This window comes from Chiloscyllium punctatum, chromosome 15 (genome assembly GCF_047496795.1).
Source record: "Chiloscyllium punctatum isolate Juve2018m chromosome 15, sChiPun1.3, whole genome shotgun sequence".
NCBI lineage: Eukaryota > Metazoa > Chordata > Chondrichthyes > Orectolobiformes > Hemiscylliidae > Chiloscyllium > Chiloscyllium punctatum.
The window spans coordinates 69,117,220-69,132,175 of record NC_092753.1 but is presented as its reverse complement, the minus strand read 5'-3'; the positions used below and the strand labels follow the sequence as shown (position 1 = coordinate 69,132,175).

Sequence of the window (14,956 nt, the reverse complement as noted above, 5' to 3'; positions counted from 1 at the left end):
GCGATTATTGTGTCTATCTGTTAGTTTCTATCATTTTGTACTAATTTGAAAACCTGTCTGTCTGACCTTATGTGCATCCATCCACCTGTCCATCTGTTAGCCTATTTCTGTCAGTTGGCTTGTCTATCTTTCTTTATTATCATGTCTGTAGCATAGATTATAAATTAAATGCATATATGACATCTGAAATTTGTCAATTCTACTTTTTAATTTGTTAAAAGTATTCACTGTCTTCTATGACCAAGTCAATTTTGTAACCAACTTATTGACTCACAGTAGATCCCATGTGACCTAATCTTCTGGACAAGTCTACAATGAGGGACCTTGTCAAATGCTTTAGTAAAGTCCATGCAGATAACCTCCACTACCCTCATCAATCGTCTTTCTCACTTCCTCAAAAACCTCAATGAAATTTGTGAGACAAGAATTTCCCCATACGAAGCCGTCCTGACTATTCCTAATAAGTCAATTGTCTTCCAAATGCGAGTAAATTGTCTCCCTAAGAATAATGTCCAAGAATTGTCGGGCCACTGATGTAAGACTCACCAGCCTATAATTTCCTGGATTATCCCTGTTGTCCTTCTTAAACAAAGGAACAACATTGGCTATTCTCCAGCCCCTGGGACCTCACCTGTGGCTGAAGAGGACACAAACATCTCTATCAGGCCCTAGCAATCGTCTCTCTTATCTCCCTCAGTATCCTGAGATAGATCCTATCTGCCCCTGGGGACATATTACTTGAATGTTTTTTTAGCACACAAAACACCTACTCCTTTTTAACATCGAAATGCCCTGGAATATTAATATACCCCTCCCTAACCTTACCATCATCTGCTTGGTGAATACTGATGTGAAACATATATCAAGGACCACCCCCACTGCCGCTGGATCCAAACATAATTTTCCTCCTTTGTCCTTGAGTGGACCTACCCTTTCCCTGGTTACCCTCTTGACTTGATTTGAGTAATTATTTTGTTAGAAAATGCGGTGAAAAGTGTTGTTCAGGGTCACTACTCTCCGGCACCATGTTAAAACGTGGAGAAATAAACTAAAACATTGAATAGAAATGTAGAAAAATAAAGAATTTTAAAAAGTGTTCAACTTAGCAGCCCTTCTTGTGAGGGTCTCCATCATGGGCCATGGGCCTAGTGTCGAGAGTGTGGTGCTGGCTGGAAAAGCACATCAGGTCAGCAGGTCAGGCACTATCGCCAAACTCTAACCACCCGAGGAGGAAGAATGCCTCGTATTCAGCCTTGGGACCCTGCAACCACACTGAATCAACATGGATTTCAACAGTTTCCTTATTTCCCCTCCCCCGACATTGTCCAAGTCCCAAGTCTCCAACTTGGCAACGGTCACCTGACCTGTCCATCACCTATCGATCAGTTCCATCCCCCTCTCCGACCTGTCACCATTTCCCTCACCTTCATCTACCTATTGGATTCTCAGCTACCCCATCCCCTCTCCCATTTATCTGTCAGCTCCCCAGCCCACAAGCCTCATTCCTGATGAAGGGCTTATGCTGGAAACGTTGATTCTCCTGCTCCTTGGATACTGCCTGACCTGCTGTGCCTTTCCAGCACTACACTCTCGACTCTGATCTGCAGCATCCGCAGTCCTCACTTTCTCCATGGGCCTAGTGGTCAGGCACAAGTCCTCTTCGCCATGCTGCCGCTGGAACAGAGGTTGCCACTCTTTGGCACCATCGTGCCTTCACTGATGTCGTTGTCCAATGAGTCCTCACTGGGCCTTGACAATGTAGATGCTACCGATGTTGCCGGGTACCGTACTGACCCAAACCCGACTCTGCTCTTGGTGCCATGAGTCTGCTTTGGGCATACCTTGCCAATGCAGCTGCAGCCGATTCTACAGGGTCTTGGACTAGGCTCAAACTCCCTCTACCTCAGCCTGTATGAGTCTGTGCTGAATGCAGAAGCTGCTGCCAATCCAAACTCACCTCTGACACCATCGCCATGAGTCCGTGCTTGGCCCACACTTGCCCTTATATAATGGTTTGGGATTCTGCTTCATGCTACATTCCAAGAATATTTCCTGGTTTCTTTTCACACCACCCCCTCCCAATTCCTTGTTTAAGCTGTTTCCTGCTTCCTTTACATTCATCAATGGCCTTGTTAGTTTCTTAATCCTTACAGATGCATAGGCTTTTAGGATCCTAAACGGCAGTTACATAACTGAAGAAGCTTGCTGAAATGTTCTAATTCTTCCACCTTAAATTTCTGCTGCTATCACAGACCCTCTCCTGTGTGGGAAGAATAGGAAGACTCTAAGAGAAATGCTTCTTTATAATGTCAGTTAATGGAAACTGTAATGTATCTTAGGATGTAGGAAGATGATAGAAGTCTGCCAGTTAATTGCAGAGGGAGGCAATTACATTGTGATATTGTTGCTGATCTAGTAATCCATACTGCCCTTCTTCCAACCAAATTTCTGTAATGGCTACAATGGTTCTAAACCAGGCTGTAAGCACACCTCCCTAACCTTTTTCTCCTTGTACAGTATTATAATAGATACATTTCAGACTGCCAGTCCGTTTGTGTTCATTTAGCTGCCCTGCCTGTTCTTTCTATTAGATGTACCTAACTCAAGCTCTACCTTCTCCCCAGTCACTTCACATGCTGACTTACCATTCTGCCCCTACCACATGTGGATAAATCATCCCAAGTGGCACTCCCAAACCTCCCCACAAGGATAATGGTGACCCTCCAATTTAGGTGCAGCCATCCTCCCTGGAAGAGATCCCATTGATCCAAATATCTGTAGCCCTCCTCCACCAGCTCCATAGCCACAGCTATATTATCTTCATATTTCTGGCTTCACTAGCACATCGCACAGGAAATAATCCTGAGATTACAACCCTAGAGGTCCTGCTTTTCAACTTCCTGCCTATCTCCCAAATTCCCTTTACAGATCTTCATCACTCTTCCTGTTTGTGTCATTAGTCCCAAAATGGACCCTGTTCTCTGGCTGCTCACCACCCCTTTTCAGAATGCTTTGTGCCTGCTCAGCCACTCCTACCATCCTTGAGTCTTGTTCATGGCCACAGAAACACCTATCTGTGCCCCTGACTGTAGAGTCCCCATTACTAACATTTGCCTTTACTAGACCCACCCTGCGGTACAACAGAGCTGGTCGAGGTGCCATTGATCTGGCTACTACTGTTCCTTTCCCCTGCCAGGCTATTCACCCCTCAACAGTATCCAAACAATTTACATGCATGAGAGCATAGTAGTCACAGGAGACTCGTGCACTGCCTGCGTGTCTCTCCTGGTGGTCACCCGTCTATCTAGCTGAACCTTTGGTGTGACCACATCCCTGAAGCTCCTATCTATCAAACGTTTTGCCTCCTGTCAGCTCTGCAGTGAGTCCAATTGCCACCCCAATCCATGTGGTCTGAGAGGAGCTGCAGACAGACACACTTCCTGCAGACATCATTGTCAGGAATATTTGTCTTCTCCCTGATTTCCCACATCTAACAGGAGAAGCATACTACTCCAATAATTGTCTTTACGACCCTTCCAGAAACTATTGTACTTCTAGTAACACTAAACACTTGTGTTATAGAAATAGCTGCACCTCTAGCTAAACTATCCCAGTACAGCTACAATTCTGGCATCTATCCAATAACGTGGAAGTGTGTCTATGAAGGTCATGTCCCCAAAAAGCAGGATAAATCCGATCCAGCCAATTACTGCCCCATAGGTCTAGTGTCTAATCAGCAACACGTGACTGAAAATATTATCAACAGCAGTATCAAGTAGCACTTAGTAAACAACAACTTACTAACTGACACTTAGTTTGGATTCTGCCTGGAACATCACAACATTGGGTCAAACATGGGCAAGAGTGATGAATTCAAAAGGTGAGGTGGCATCATTGCCTTTGACACCAAAATAGCACTTGACTTAGTATAACATCAATGGATCTTAAAGGAATTGATATTAAACCTACTACAACAGAAGATCATTGGGGTTTTTGGAGATAATCATCTTAGCCCCAGGATATCACTTCCCAGCATAATGCCTTGGCACCCCCTATATCTTTAGTTGCTTCATCAATGATATTTGTAAGAACCCATTCTCCACAAGTTCTGGCTGTTCCTACAAATGCCAACAGTTCACAGCAACTTGAATACTGATCAACAAAATGTAATACCCCTTGACTAGATTACATTCCCTACAGCATGGAAACAGGCCATTTGGCCCAAGTCCACACCAACCCTCCGAAGAGTAATCCACCCAGATCCATTCCCCAACCCAATATTTACTTCTGACTAATGCACCTAACACTGCAGACAGTCTAGCATGATCAATTCACCTAACCTGCACATCTTTGGATTGTGTGAAACTCACACAGATGCGTGGAGAATGCGCAAACTCCACAAAAACAGTTGCCCGAGGCAGGAATCAAACCTGGGTCCTTGGCACTGTGAGATAATAATGCTAACCACTGAGCCACCATGATGCCCTGAAGCACTAAGCCACATTAAAACTCACAATGACACTGTTTGCCACAAAGTAGTATGAGCTAGGATCTGTCTCAGATCATCAATCAGATGATAACGGATCTCCAAGTACATCTTCATAGCAACAGACTATCCACCCTGCTCATTGCTGCAACAAGTCCATCAAAGACTCTCTTTACATCTTTCTTGATATGGCTGTGTGTCATATAAAGTAAGATATTCCTTTTACCCAATCAGTCAGTCCTTAAGGACATCATTTTCTTGTTCAAAGCTACTGTCAGATGTACCTTTCCAGGGCCTTATCTCAGTCACATTTCAAAAAACATAGCAGTTGTCTGGGATCATATCTCTAACAGCCTTATTTACCTGCTGTGCTGAGTGGGGGACTTATATTTACTGCCTTTATAACACAAGCAAAGGTCCTTCCTATTTTCCTTATGGCATTAACACAATTTTGAATCACTTGCTAATCTGAACATGTCTATGTATTGAACAAATGTCTCATCTCGCCTTCCTGTTCACAAACAGACTATGCAGTTTTTCAGGGAAGTTACTGTTCCTCCTTTGATATTCCATTCCACCACCATGGGACAAACTCTGCCCACAGGACTCCACCACAGCCAGTTTATGTTTGTTATTGTTATGAAATATACCATCAACATGGTGATATGGAAAGCTTGATCATCTTCAGACAGATGCCATTTGCTTGATTGACTGTAAACTTCCTTGATCATTTTTTTCATTTGTACATGTTGTTAACACTTTCCTTCCTTCTGATATTGTACTGCCTTGTTGGTCACTTGCATTTGTCCTGAGGCCTGGCTTGGCTTTTGCGCCTAAGTCCATGCACATGACTGACCACATTCCTTTGGCACTACAAGCTTTTCAAATATGGCAAAAAGCTGCACAACCTTTGGTTAAATGTGACAAACTGCATCCATACCAGATTCTGATTGTTTGGTGCACTTTGCTACATCTAATGCATGCAGTTGATGCTGACCTACCACTCTGGCTTCACACTTGCATCTATCCTGAAGTAATGTGTTGATGGTCTGGATCAGTAACAAAGATTCTTTTGTCAAGCTTTAAACAGTGTGGGGGTGGTGACTAACACAATGAAGGCCTCAACAACTCCTCCTCAGAAAAGTCACATTTATTTCTCTTTGCATCATTTAATAAACTGGTCAGTGGACTCTCGAGTCTGTTCACTATATGATATGAGTTGGAGTTTGTTAATCCTAAAGTTAGTTCATAGCTTGTGCTGCTTCTCAAGAATATTTCAGACCTTTTCTGGAACTTTCAGATCATTTATAAGACTGGACGAGTTAATTCTACAAAGCCTTTTGTTACCAAGCAAGATGTTCAGACTTTTCTTTTTGGGATCATCTATCTCTTGATCTGTAAAATCGAACTGAATAGGTTGTTTAAATCGTAATTGCTGAGTAAAATGTTCAGTGTTTGCTTTTCACTTCTCTGTGGTTGTTTTTCATTTTTATTTTACTGAAGTTGAGTGCTGTTCAGTGTATCATTATTCCTTGTTACTAGGTTTTTGTTTTTCTCTGTATGTTTCCATCTGTTTCCCTTAATTTTTTTGTTGCTGTCCCATGACTAGCTGCGCCTCCTTTAGGCGCAGAAATTCCAGCTTTGTAGGTTTAAGATTGCAATTTGTACTTAAGGGGGTTTCTGTCTCTCTATGGCATTTGTACCAAATAAGGAGTAATTATGTCACATCAGCTTTCTTTTACATTTGACACTGATTTCAAGAAAGAAATTGGTCTGGACAGAAATAAACATTCTTACTGTAGAGAAGTGTTTTATAAGCAGTATTGATTTCAGAGAGCTTTGTATCAATTCTGTCAGGAACATTTGACTTCATTTTTTAACATTAGAACTGCAGGCATTTGGGTGTTTTTAAAATAAAACACAAAGATAGGACTTCTAGCTTGAAAGAATTTACCAGAGAAAAAATAATTCTGTCTTCTGTTTGGTCAGTACCAATAAACAGATCTTTAAAGCTGTGTAGAGTTAAAGAGCCTGATTCTGCTGACTTATTGTCCAAATCCTTTAATGTCCAAGGCTGTGTTCCAGTTGATCATCAATTAGATTTTCAAATATCTACCAGAGATCTTGGACTCCTTTTATTAATGGATAACCAGGATGTGAGCTTTACTTCCAGCAAAGTTTCCTTATCTGGTGTGACAATACTTGTTATCCCTTGTATTATAAGAAATTAAGCATAAATAATATGGTTCTGTAAGATCCAACAGATATTTATTATGGCTGGCTAATACATGGAATTATTACACTCACTGACACCTAATGGTTTGGAATAGTCTCAATCCATTTATTTGCAATGGACGAGCATTCTACTTGTACCATTTCATACTTCAAGTCATCTGTAAAAACAGCGATAATCTAGTTAATCTTTGATGAGATTTCCAAATAACGACAAAAACTATTGGGCTCTTCTGGATTGATGGCCACTGTTAAACAAGATGTAATTTTATTTCCACTGAGGGATTCTACCTGATGCAGCAATGCTGATGTAAACTTCTGTAATGTATGAAACTGAGTGTGGATATCATGGTATTGAAGAATCCAATATTATTACAGCTAGCAATTATTCAAAAATTCCTTTTTGAGGCATGGAAGTATCTGGACCAATGTCAAGCTTATTCAATTACAACTGAGGAACATGCTTCAATAACCTTCAAAGTTTCAAGCTAGCAGCTTAATTTTATGAGCTCCCTTGCCTCCAAACCATCTGGCTGGGTGAGTTCTAAAATTCAGACCCTGCAAAACTTCCCAAGCTCAGTGAATCAGAATTCCACCGGGGGTGCTGAATCTCATTGAAACATTGGGAACAATTGCAAATAATTCTCTTGTTTGAGACACAGAAACACAGTGAATCTCTGACTGATGTAAAATTAATTAAGAAAAATTGCAACTACATGTTCAGATAAAATAAGTTCTTGTTTTTTGTTGGTGGTAATGCAGTAAACAGCTTTACGGTTCAGTATCTTTGAGGCAGCTTTCTCACTGCTTCCTGTGTCACTTTGGTTCCAGTTTCTGCTCCAACCCCCCTCCCAATAACAGTCCCTGAGTTATTTCTCTTTTCATTTTGTGTTTTGTAGCATTTAGAGTCATAGAGATGTACAGCATGGAAACAGACCCTTCAGTCCAACCCGTCCATACTGACCAGATATCCCAACCCAATCTAGTCCCATCTGCCAGCGCCCGACCCATATCCCTCCAAACCCTTCCTATTCATATACCCATCCAAATGCCTCTTAAATGTTGCAATTGTACCAGCCTCCACCACATCCTCTGGCAGCTCATTCCATACACGTACTACCCTCTGCATGAAAATGTTGCCCTTGAGGTGTCTTTTATATCTTTCCCCTCTCACCCTAAACCTATGCCCACTAGCTCTGCACTCTCCAACCCCATGGAAAAGACTTTGTCTATTTATCCTATCCATGCCCCTCATAATTTTGTAAACCTCTATATACCCCTCAGCCTCTGACACTCCAGGGAAAACAGTCCCAGCTAGTTCAGCCTCTCGCTGTAGCTCAGATCCTCCAACCCTGGCAACATTCTTGTAAATCTTTTCTGAACCTTTTCAAGTTTCACAACATCTTTCCAATAGAAATGAGACCAGAATTGCACAATATTCCAACAGTGGCCTGACCAATGTCCTGTACAGCCGCAACATGACTTCCCAACTCCTGTACTCAATACTCTGACCAATAAAGGAAAGCATACCAAACGCCTTCTTCACTATTCTATCTACCTGCAATTCCACTTTCAAGGAGCTATGAACCTGCATTCCAAGATCTCTTTGTTCGGCAACACTCCCTAGGACCTTACCATTAAATGTATAAGTCCTGCTAAGATTTGCTTTCCCAAACTGCAGCACCTCGCATTTATCTGAATTAAACTCCATCTGCCACTTCTCAGCCCATTGGCCCATCTGGTCCAGATCCTGATCTGAGGTAACCCTCTTTGCTGTCTACTACACCTCCAATTTTGATGTCATCTGCAAACTTACTAATAGATTAAAGCAGTTCTAACAATTGGTCTGGAGTAATTCTGACAGTGACACAACCATAGCCCTGATTCCTGCTCTCTCTCGCTTTGTGAATTGCTTCCCCTCCTCGTTCAAGTTAATAATTTGTCTCATTCATGTGTTTTGCTGTAACTTTCAGGCCACTAACTCCATTCCTCGTCCATTACTGTCCTCTCTCTGACTGGATCATGTGTTAATATCTGATCCAGTCTCTGTTAATCATTTTGCTGCAAACACAGACTGTGCTGGAGAAAGCCAAGGTACAGCAGCATCTGTGGCGAGAAATACAGTTGATATTTTGATTCTGGTTAGACTCTACTTCTGAAGAAAGAAGTTATGTTGCTTTGGAACTGCAGATTGAGACTTGCAGAAATATAGATTTTTTTTGTTTGATATGTTCACCCAGTGTAGGTATAAATTTTCTTTGTGTGATCAGTAACTGATTCATTTAGTTGACTCTGAATAAATTCTGATTAATGTCACCTAATTAATAATGAAGGTCTCCCAGATGGTCTAACCTCTGTGAATCCACAAAGTTAGTTTCCAACTTCTGTTCACTCCCTCAGAACTATTCCTTTACAGGGAAGAGGAAAATATCTGACACTGTTAACTGTGAAGTCGTTACAACACTGGGAACAGGTCAGCAGTCTGGCTGTCTCTTCAATGCAGAATGGCACATGAGATTAAGGGGAAGAAATAGCGGCCGTGGGCGGCACGGTGGAACAGTGGTTAGCACTGTTGCCTCACAGCGCCAGAGACCCGGGTTCAATTCCCGCCTCAGGCGACTCTCTGTGTGGAGTTTGCACATTCTCCCCGTGTCTGCGTGGGTTTCCTCCGGGTGCTCCGGTTTCCTCCCACACTCCAAAGATGTGCAGGTCAGGTGAATTGGCCATGCTAAATTGCCCATAGTGTTAGGTAAGGGGTAGATGTAGGGAGTATGGGTGGGTTGTGCTTCGGCGGGGTGGTGTGGACTTGTTGGGCCGAAGGGCCTGTTTCCACACTGTAAGTAATCTAATCTAAAAAAAAATGTAAATTTTCATACAATAGCTGAAAGCAAATTAATAAGATACAGGAGGTATGTACTTATTTCTCAGCTTGTCTGCGTTTGCTGCATGATACTACGGTACATTTCATGTCTGTAACTCATGCATTAGAACAGCAGACTGGAAGACGTGCAGACAAATTTTGAGATCTGCTGTCTACAGTATAAAGCCGTCCACTTTCAAGTCCATTAACATCAGCAATGTTGTGGGTTAGAATATAATGCAATTCTACTTTGTGTTTTAGGTCTCAAAACATTGGATCTTGGTAATCCTATCAAGATTGGTCCTCATCTTGCAGTGAACGTGGAGAACAACACTGTGGTAGAATTTCTCCCTCATGGTCTTCCCATCCAATTCCGCACCTTTCCAAGACACCTGCGTTACATTTCAAATGTACTGGATGAAATTAGAGGAGGAGAAAACACAGTTATAGCCATTACCCTAACGGCCCATTTCACCCCTTTTCCTGTTGAAGTCTATATTCGAAGAATACAGAATATCAGAAGATCAATTCTCCGGTTACTCAACAGGAATCCAGATACACTGATTGTAATAAAGACGGCCAATGTCCGGGAAAACCCGCCAGAGCTGGTTACCTATTACAGTGACTGGTACGCTTATCAGATTGATTCAGTGATGAGGAAGATGTTCATAGGCATCAACGTGGTATTTGTAGATGCCTGGGAGATGACCATAGCACATTACCTTCCTCACAATATACATCCCAGCAGAATTATTATAAAGAATCAAATAGATACGTTTCTTTCATATGTGTGCCCGTCTGTAAAATGATGACATTGCTACAAAATCAACCAGCGTTTTTTGAATAATCATATGATTCAAAGTTTAAATAACATGTTCATACCTTTGGGCTCTGGGCACTGCTACTGGATATCACTGTCTGACACTTGTCTAACAAATCAGGCCTGAAATGAATACCTGTGCACTTCACTCAAACTGATCAACAAACACACACTCTCTCACAAACACACATAACTGTCACACACACATATCCTTTTGCACACAGACATACTGTCTCACATACACACACACATTCTCTTGCACACACAAATACATACGCTCACATATTTACACAAACACAGCTACATACTTACACATCCACTCTCTTACATAGCCTCTCTTTCACCCACACACACACACACACACACACACATCTTGTCTCACACATAAAAACACCACATATGCCTTCTCTCACACACATACAAACTCAAGCAGCTCTGTCATAGACACATACTCTCTCTCGTACACATAGACATACATCCTCTCACGCATACACAGACACTTACATACATTCTCTCATGCACATTTTTGCATACACACACATCCTATTCCACACACACTTTCTCTCTCTCACACACAAACAGAAACAAACAAATTATCTCACATACACATCCCTCACATTCACATACACATCTTGTTGCATACACTCTTACACACACATCCTCTCTCATGCATACATCTTCTTGCATGCACATGCGTAGACTCTTTCTCATACAAACACACACACACTCTCTGTCACAAACACTCTCACACAAACACATGCACTCTTGCATTGTTTCTCACACATACGCTCTCACACACAAAAACTCAAACATACATCCTCTCGTACAAACTCAAACAAACCACACACACACATAGTCTCTCTCTCATGTACACAAACATACATGCTCTCTCATACACTCACACATGCAGTCTCTCATAGACACACAAATACGCATCTTTTTGCATTCACACACACTCAATCTCTCACACAGACATTCTCACACACACATCCTCTTGCAAACCCCAGCAGATGCACATATGCATTGTCTCACATGCACACTAAAGTGATTTGAATGAGTTCAGCCCGATAGGAGGGAGCTGGACCAGTGTCAAGGACTCCACATGTAAATAAAGTGCAACTTGGTGACAAGGTACTGTCCTCTGTGGAGTTATTTCAGTGATGACGGGAGAAGAAAGTGCTGTCTTGAAGAAATTTGCCTGCGACAGTCGTTTTTGAGTTGGGATAAGAGTTTCAAGCATCATGCCGCTATTTGGGAAGCTTGATTCATTTCATTCTGTCATCAAAAACTGGGACTGGAATGTGAAAAGAATCTGCTATTTATTTCAGGCAAATGACATTGGGGCAGATGAAAAGAAATGACTAACTCTCCTGACAGCTTGTGAACCTGCAGCTTTTTCAATTATTAGGAGCCTGACTTTCCCTGAGGCATGAAATACTAAAACCTTTCAAGAGTTGATGGATTTAGCTAAGGAATATTACAACCCCAAGACTCCTGTAATTCTGAAATGCTATCAGTTTTATTTGACACTTTTAGAATTGGGGAATCTATTGGCAAGCCATTTTAGACAGCTAAAAAGTCCTACTATTCCTAAATGGAGTCAGATTACTCATGGGCCAGTATCCAGGAGAATGCCCACCATGGAAAACCCACCTACATCTAGCTTGAACAGTTAAATTGCTTCGCAACATTCAAATCATAACCAATCAAGATAAATGGTTAAACGGTGACCCGGTTCAAATGGAGGTTGATACCGCCGTGACTATATCAATGATTGCTGAACCAGTCTTTTTAAAAAAATCACTGTAGACTCCAACTCTTAAGTTTACATAAGACATTGGCTAGACTGAGACCCTGTACCGGGGAACCTTTACACATTTAGGGTACAGATTAGGGTCTGATCTGCCTATGTGAAGCAGCTGGTTCAGTTACCACTGATTGTAGTAAAAGGCTCAGGCTCAAGCCTGATGGGGTGAAATTGGTTGACAAACATTCTCCTTGATTGGCTCAACATTTTTCCATTAGAAAATGGCTGCCTGAAAGAAGTCCTAATTAAATACCCGGAAATTTTTCAGGAAGGTCGAGGAACTATCAAAAGAGACAAGGTCACCTTGCATGTTGACCAGGGAGCAATTTCCAATTCTGTAAGGCCCACCCAATGTCATTTACTGTAAATGCTAAAGTAGCAGCAGAAATCAGGAGGCTGGAAAGTGAAAGAGTGATCAAACCAGTCCGGTTTGCAAATGGGCAGCACAATCATACCGATTGTGAGGCCTGATGGGTTGGTTCGTCTTTGTGGGGATTTTAAACAAATGGTCAACCTCTTCTCACAGCTCGATAAATATCGAATCCCTTGTAATAGACTACTTGTGCACAAAGCTGGTGGGGGGGGGTCGAAACTGGACATGAGCCATGTGTACTTGCTATTGCGGTTAGATGAGGAATCCCAGAAGTATGCACTAATTAATACCCAGAAGGGTTTGTACCAATATATGAGACTGCCATTTGGGGTATCATCAGTCTATGTTATTTTTCAGCAAATGATGGAGAACATTTTACAAGGTCTACCCATGGTTGCCATTTATCTGAATGACGTGGTAATAACAGGATTGACCAATGAAGAGCACTTGGAGAACTTGGACATAGTGCTTCAACATTTCTCATAGACAGCGTACACCTTAGAAGGGAAAATGTGTGTTCCTGGGACCCCAAGGGATGTACTTAAGCTATGGAGTCAAGAAGACTGGTGCAAGATAAAGTGAGAGCGATTAAAGGTCCCCAGCTCCCGCGTCTGTAGTGGAACCTAGGTCTTTCCTTGGATTGGTGAATTATGATGGAAAGTTCATACGTAACCTGGCCTCCATCCTGGTACCCTTACATCAGCTAGTGAAAAAGGGTCAGACTTGGAAATGGTGTTGTAACCAAGACATAGCCTTCAGAGAAGTGAAGAAGCAGCTATTGTCATCTGAGCACATTATGATCCAAAGCACAATCTGGTGTTGACATGTGAATGCCTCCTTGTATGGTATCTAGGTAATATTGGCTCGTAAATGACCCAATGGAAAGGCATGCCCAATAGCATGTGCTTCCCCAACTTTGACTGATGCAGAAGGCAAATACACATAGTTAGAGAAGGAAGGTTTTGCGGTTATCTTTGGAGTAAGGAAGTTCTACCAATACCTTTATGGATGTAAATTTGTAATTGTAACAGACCACAAACCTCTGCTAAAGCTATTCATGGGGACCAAGGCCATGAAGCCTATTGCTTCAGTTCAAATTCAGCGGTGGGCTCTCATTGTAAGTGCGCATAATTAACATCATCTGGGAAACCAAGTAGTAAATGCCTTGAGCTGCCTCCTGCTGGCAGGTACACCACTGATGGTGCCACCATTAGAAGTGTCCATTGTGGTTTTTCAATGTCCTAGACACCCTTCAAGTTACCGTTAGCAATATCAGAATGCGGGCACAATAAGATTCGGTCCTGACAAAACTAAAACAGTTGGTGGTGATGGACAAAACAAAAGGCCATTACAACCAGAAGTGCAAACTTTCTAGACCCGACAAGAGCAGATCACCACAGAGGATGGCATTTTATTACAGGGAGCAATAGCTATTGTCCCAAGCAAAGGTCACCTCCAGATACTGGCTGAACTGCACTAGAATCATTTGGGAGTGTCCATAATGAAGATATTGGTGTGAAGCTATGCCTGGTGGCCATGACTGGATGAAGACATAGCCATGTTGCTGGGGCAGTGCCCAGAGTACCAACAAGAACAAAACTTACTGCCAGCAGCTCCGTGGGAATGGCAGGGTAAACAGGGCTTGGTTACTTGTCAACCATACGGCCCTTTCATGGGGTCACTCGATGCTCCTACTGCTTGGTCTGGCTGGAGCCCACTCCTGTCCAGCACCTCACCACGTACTGATTCCAATTCTATTGAACCTCTCAGTTGTGGTCAGTCCTAGCGTCTGAGCTGGTGGCTCTGATGTTCAGATCAAAGGGTGGTGCCTCCACATCCCTCGTGTGGTTTATTGTCTCTGTCTTTTTATTTACCTATGGGACATGAGTGTCATTGTGAAGAAGGGCTAATGCCCGAAACGTCAATTCTCCTGCTCCTTTGATGCTGCCTGACCTGCTGCGCTTTTCCAGCAACACATTTTTCAGCTCTGATCTCCAGCATCTGCAGTCCTCACTTTCTCCCCGTCATTGTGAAGCCCAACATTTATTGCCATCTCGATTTGCCCTTGAGATGGTGGTGGTGAGCTGCCTTCTCAAACTGCTGTAATCCATGTACTGTAAGTAGGCCCACAATGATGCTAGGGAGCGATTTCCAGGACTTTGCCAAAACAACTCTGAAGAAACAGTAATATATTTCCAAATCAGGAAAGTGAGTGCATTGGAGGGGGTCTTGTCATGTGTAGTGTTGCCATGTATCTGCTGCCCTTGTCCTTCTAAATGGTTGTGGTTATGGATTTGGGAAGGGCTGTCTAAGGATCCTTAAATGAACTTTATTTTTCAGTGAATTTCCACAGTGCGTCTTTTTGACAGTGCACACTG

At 42.4% G+C, this 14,956-nt stretch overlaps 1 protein-coding gene across 1 annotated transcript in view; it reads left to right on the top strand.

Moving 5' to 3' along the window:
• The window catches only part of LOC140486361 (NXPE family member 3-like), a 31,760-nt gene extending 21,149 nt beyond the window's left edge, over nucleotides 1-10,611 (top strand). The window contains exon 5 of the mRNA XM_072585393.1: nucleotides 9,840-10,611. Coding sequence (XP_072441494.1) covers nucleotides 9,840-10,387 — 548 coding nt within the window. The 3' untranslated portion in view covers nucleotides 10,388-10,611. The remainder of the gene's footprint in view (nucleotides 1-9,839) is intronic.
• Nucleotides 10,612-14,956: the final 4,345 nt, after the last annotated feature.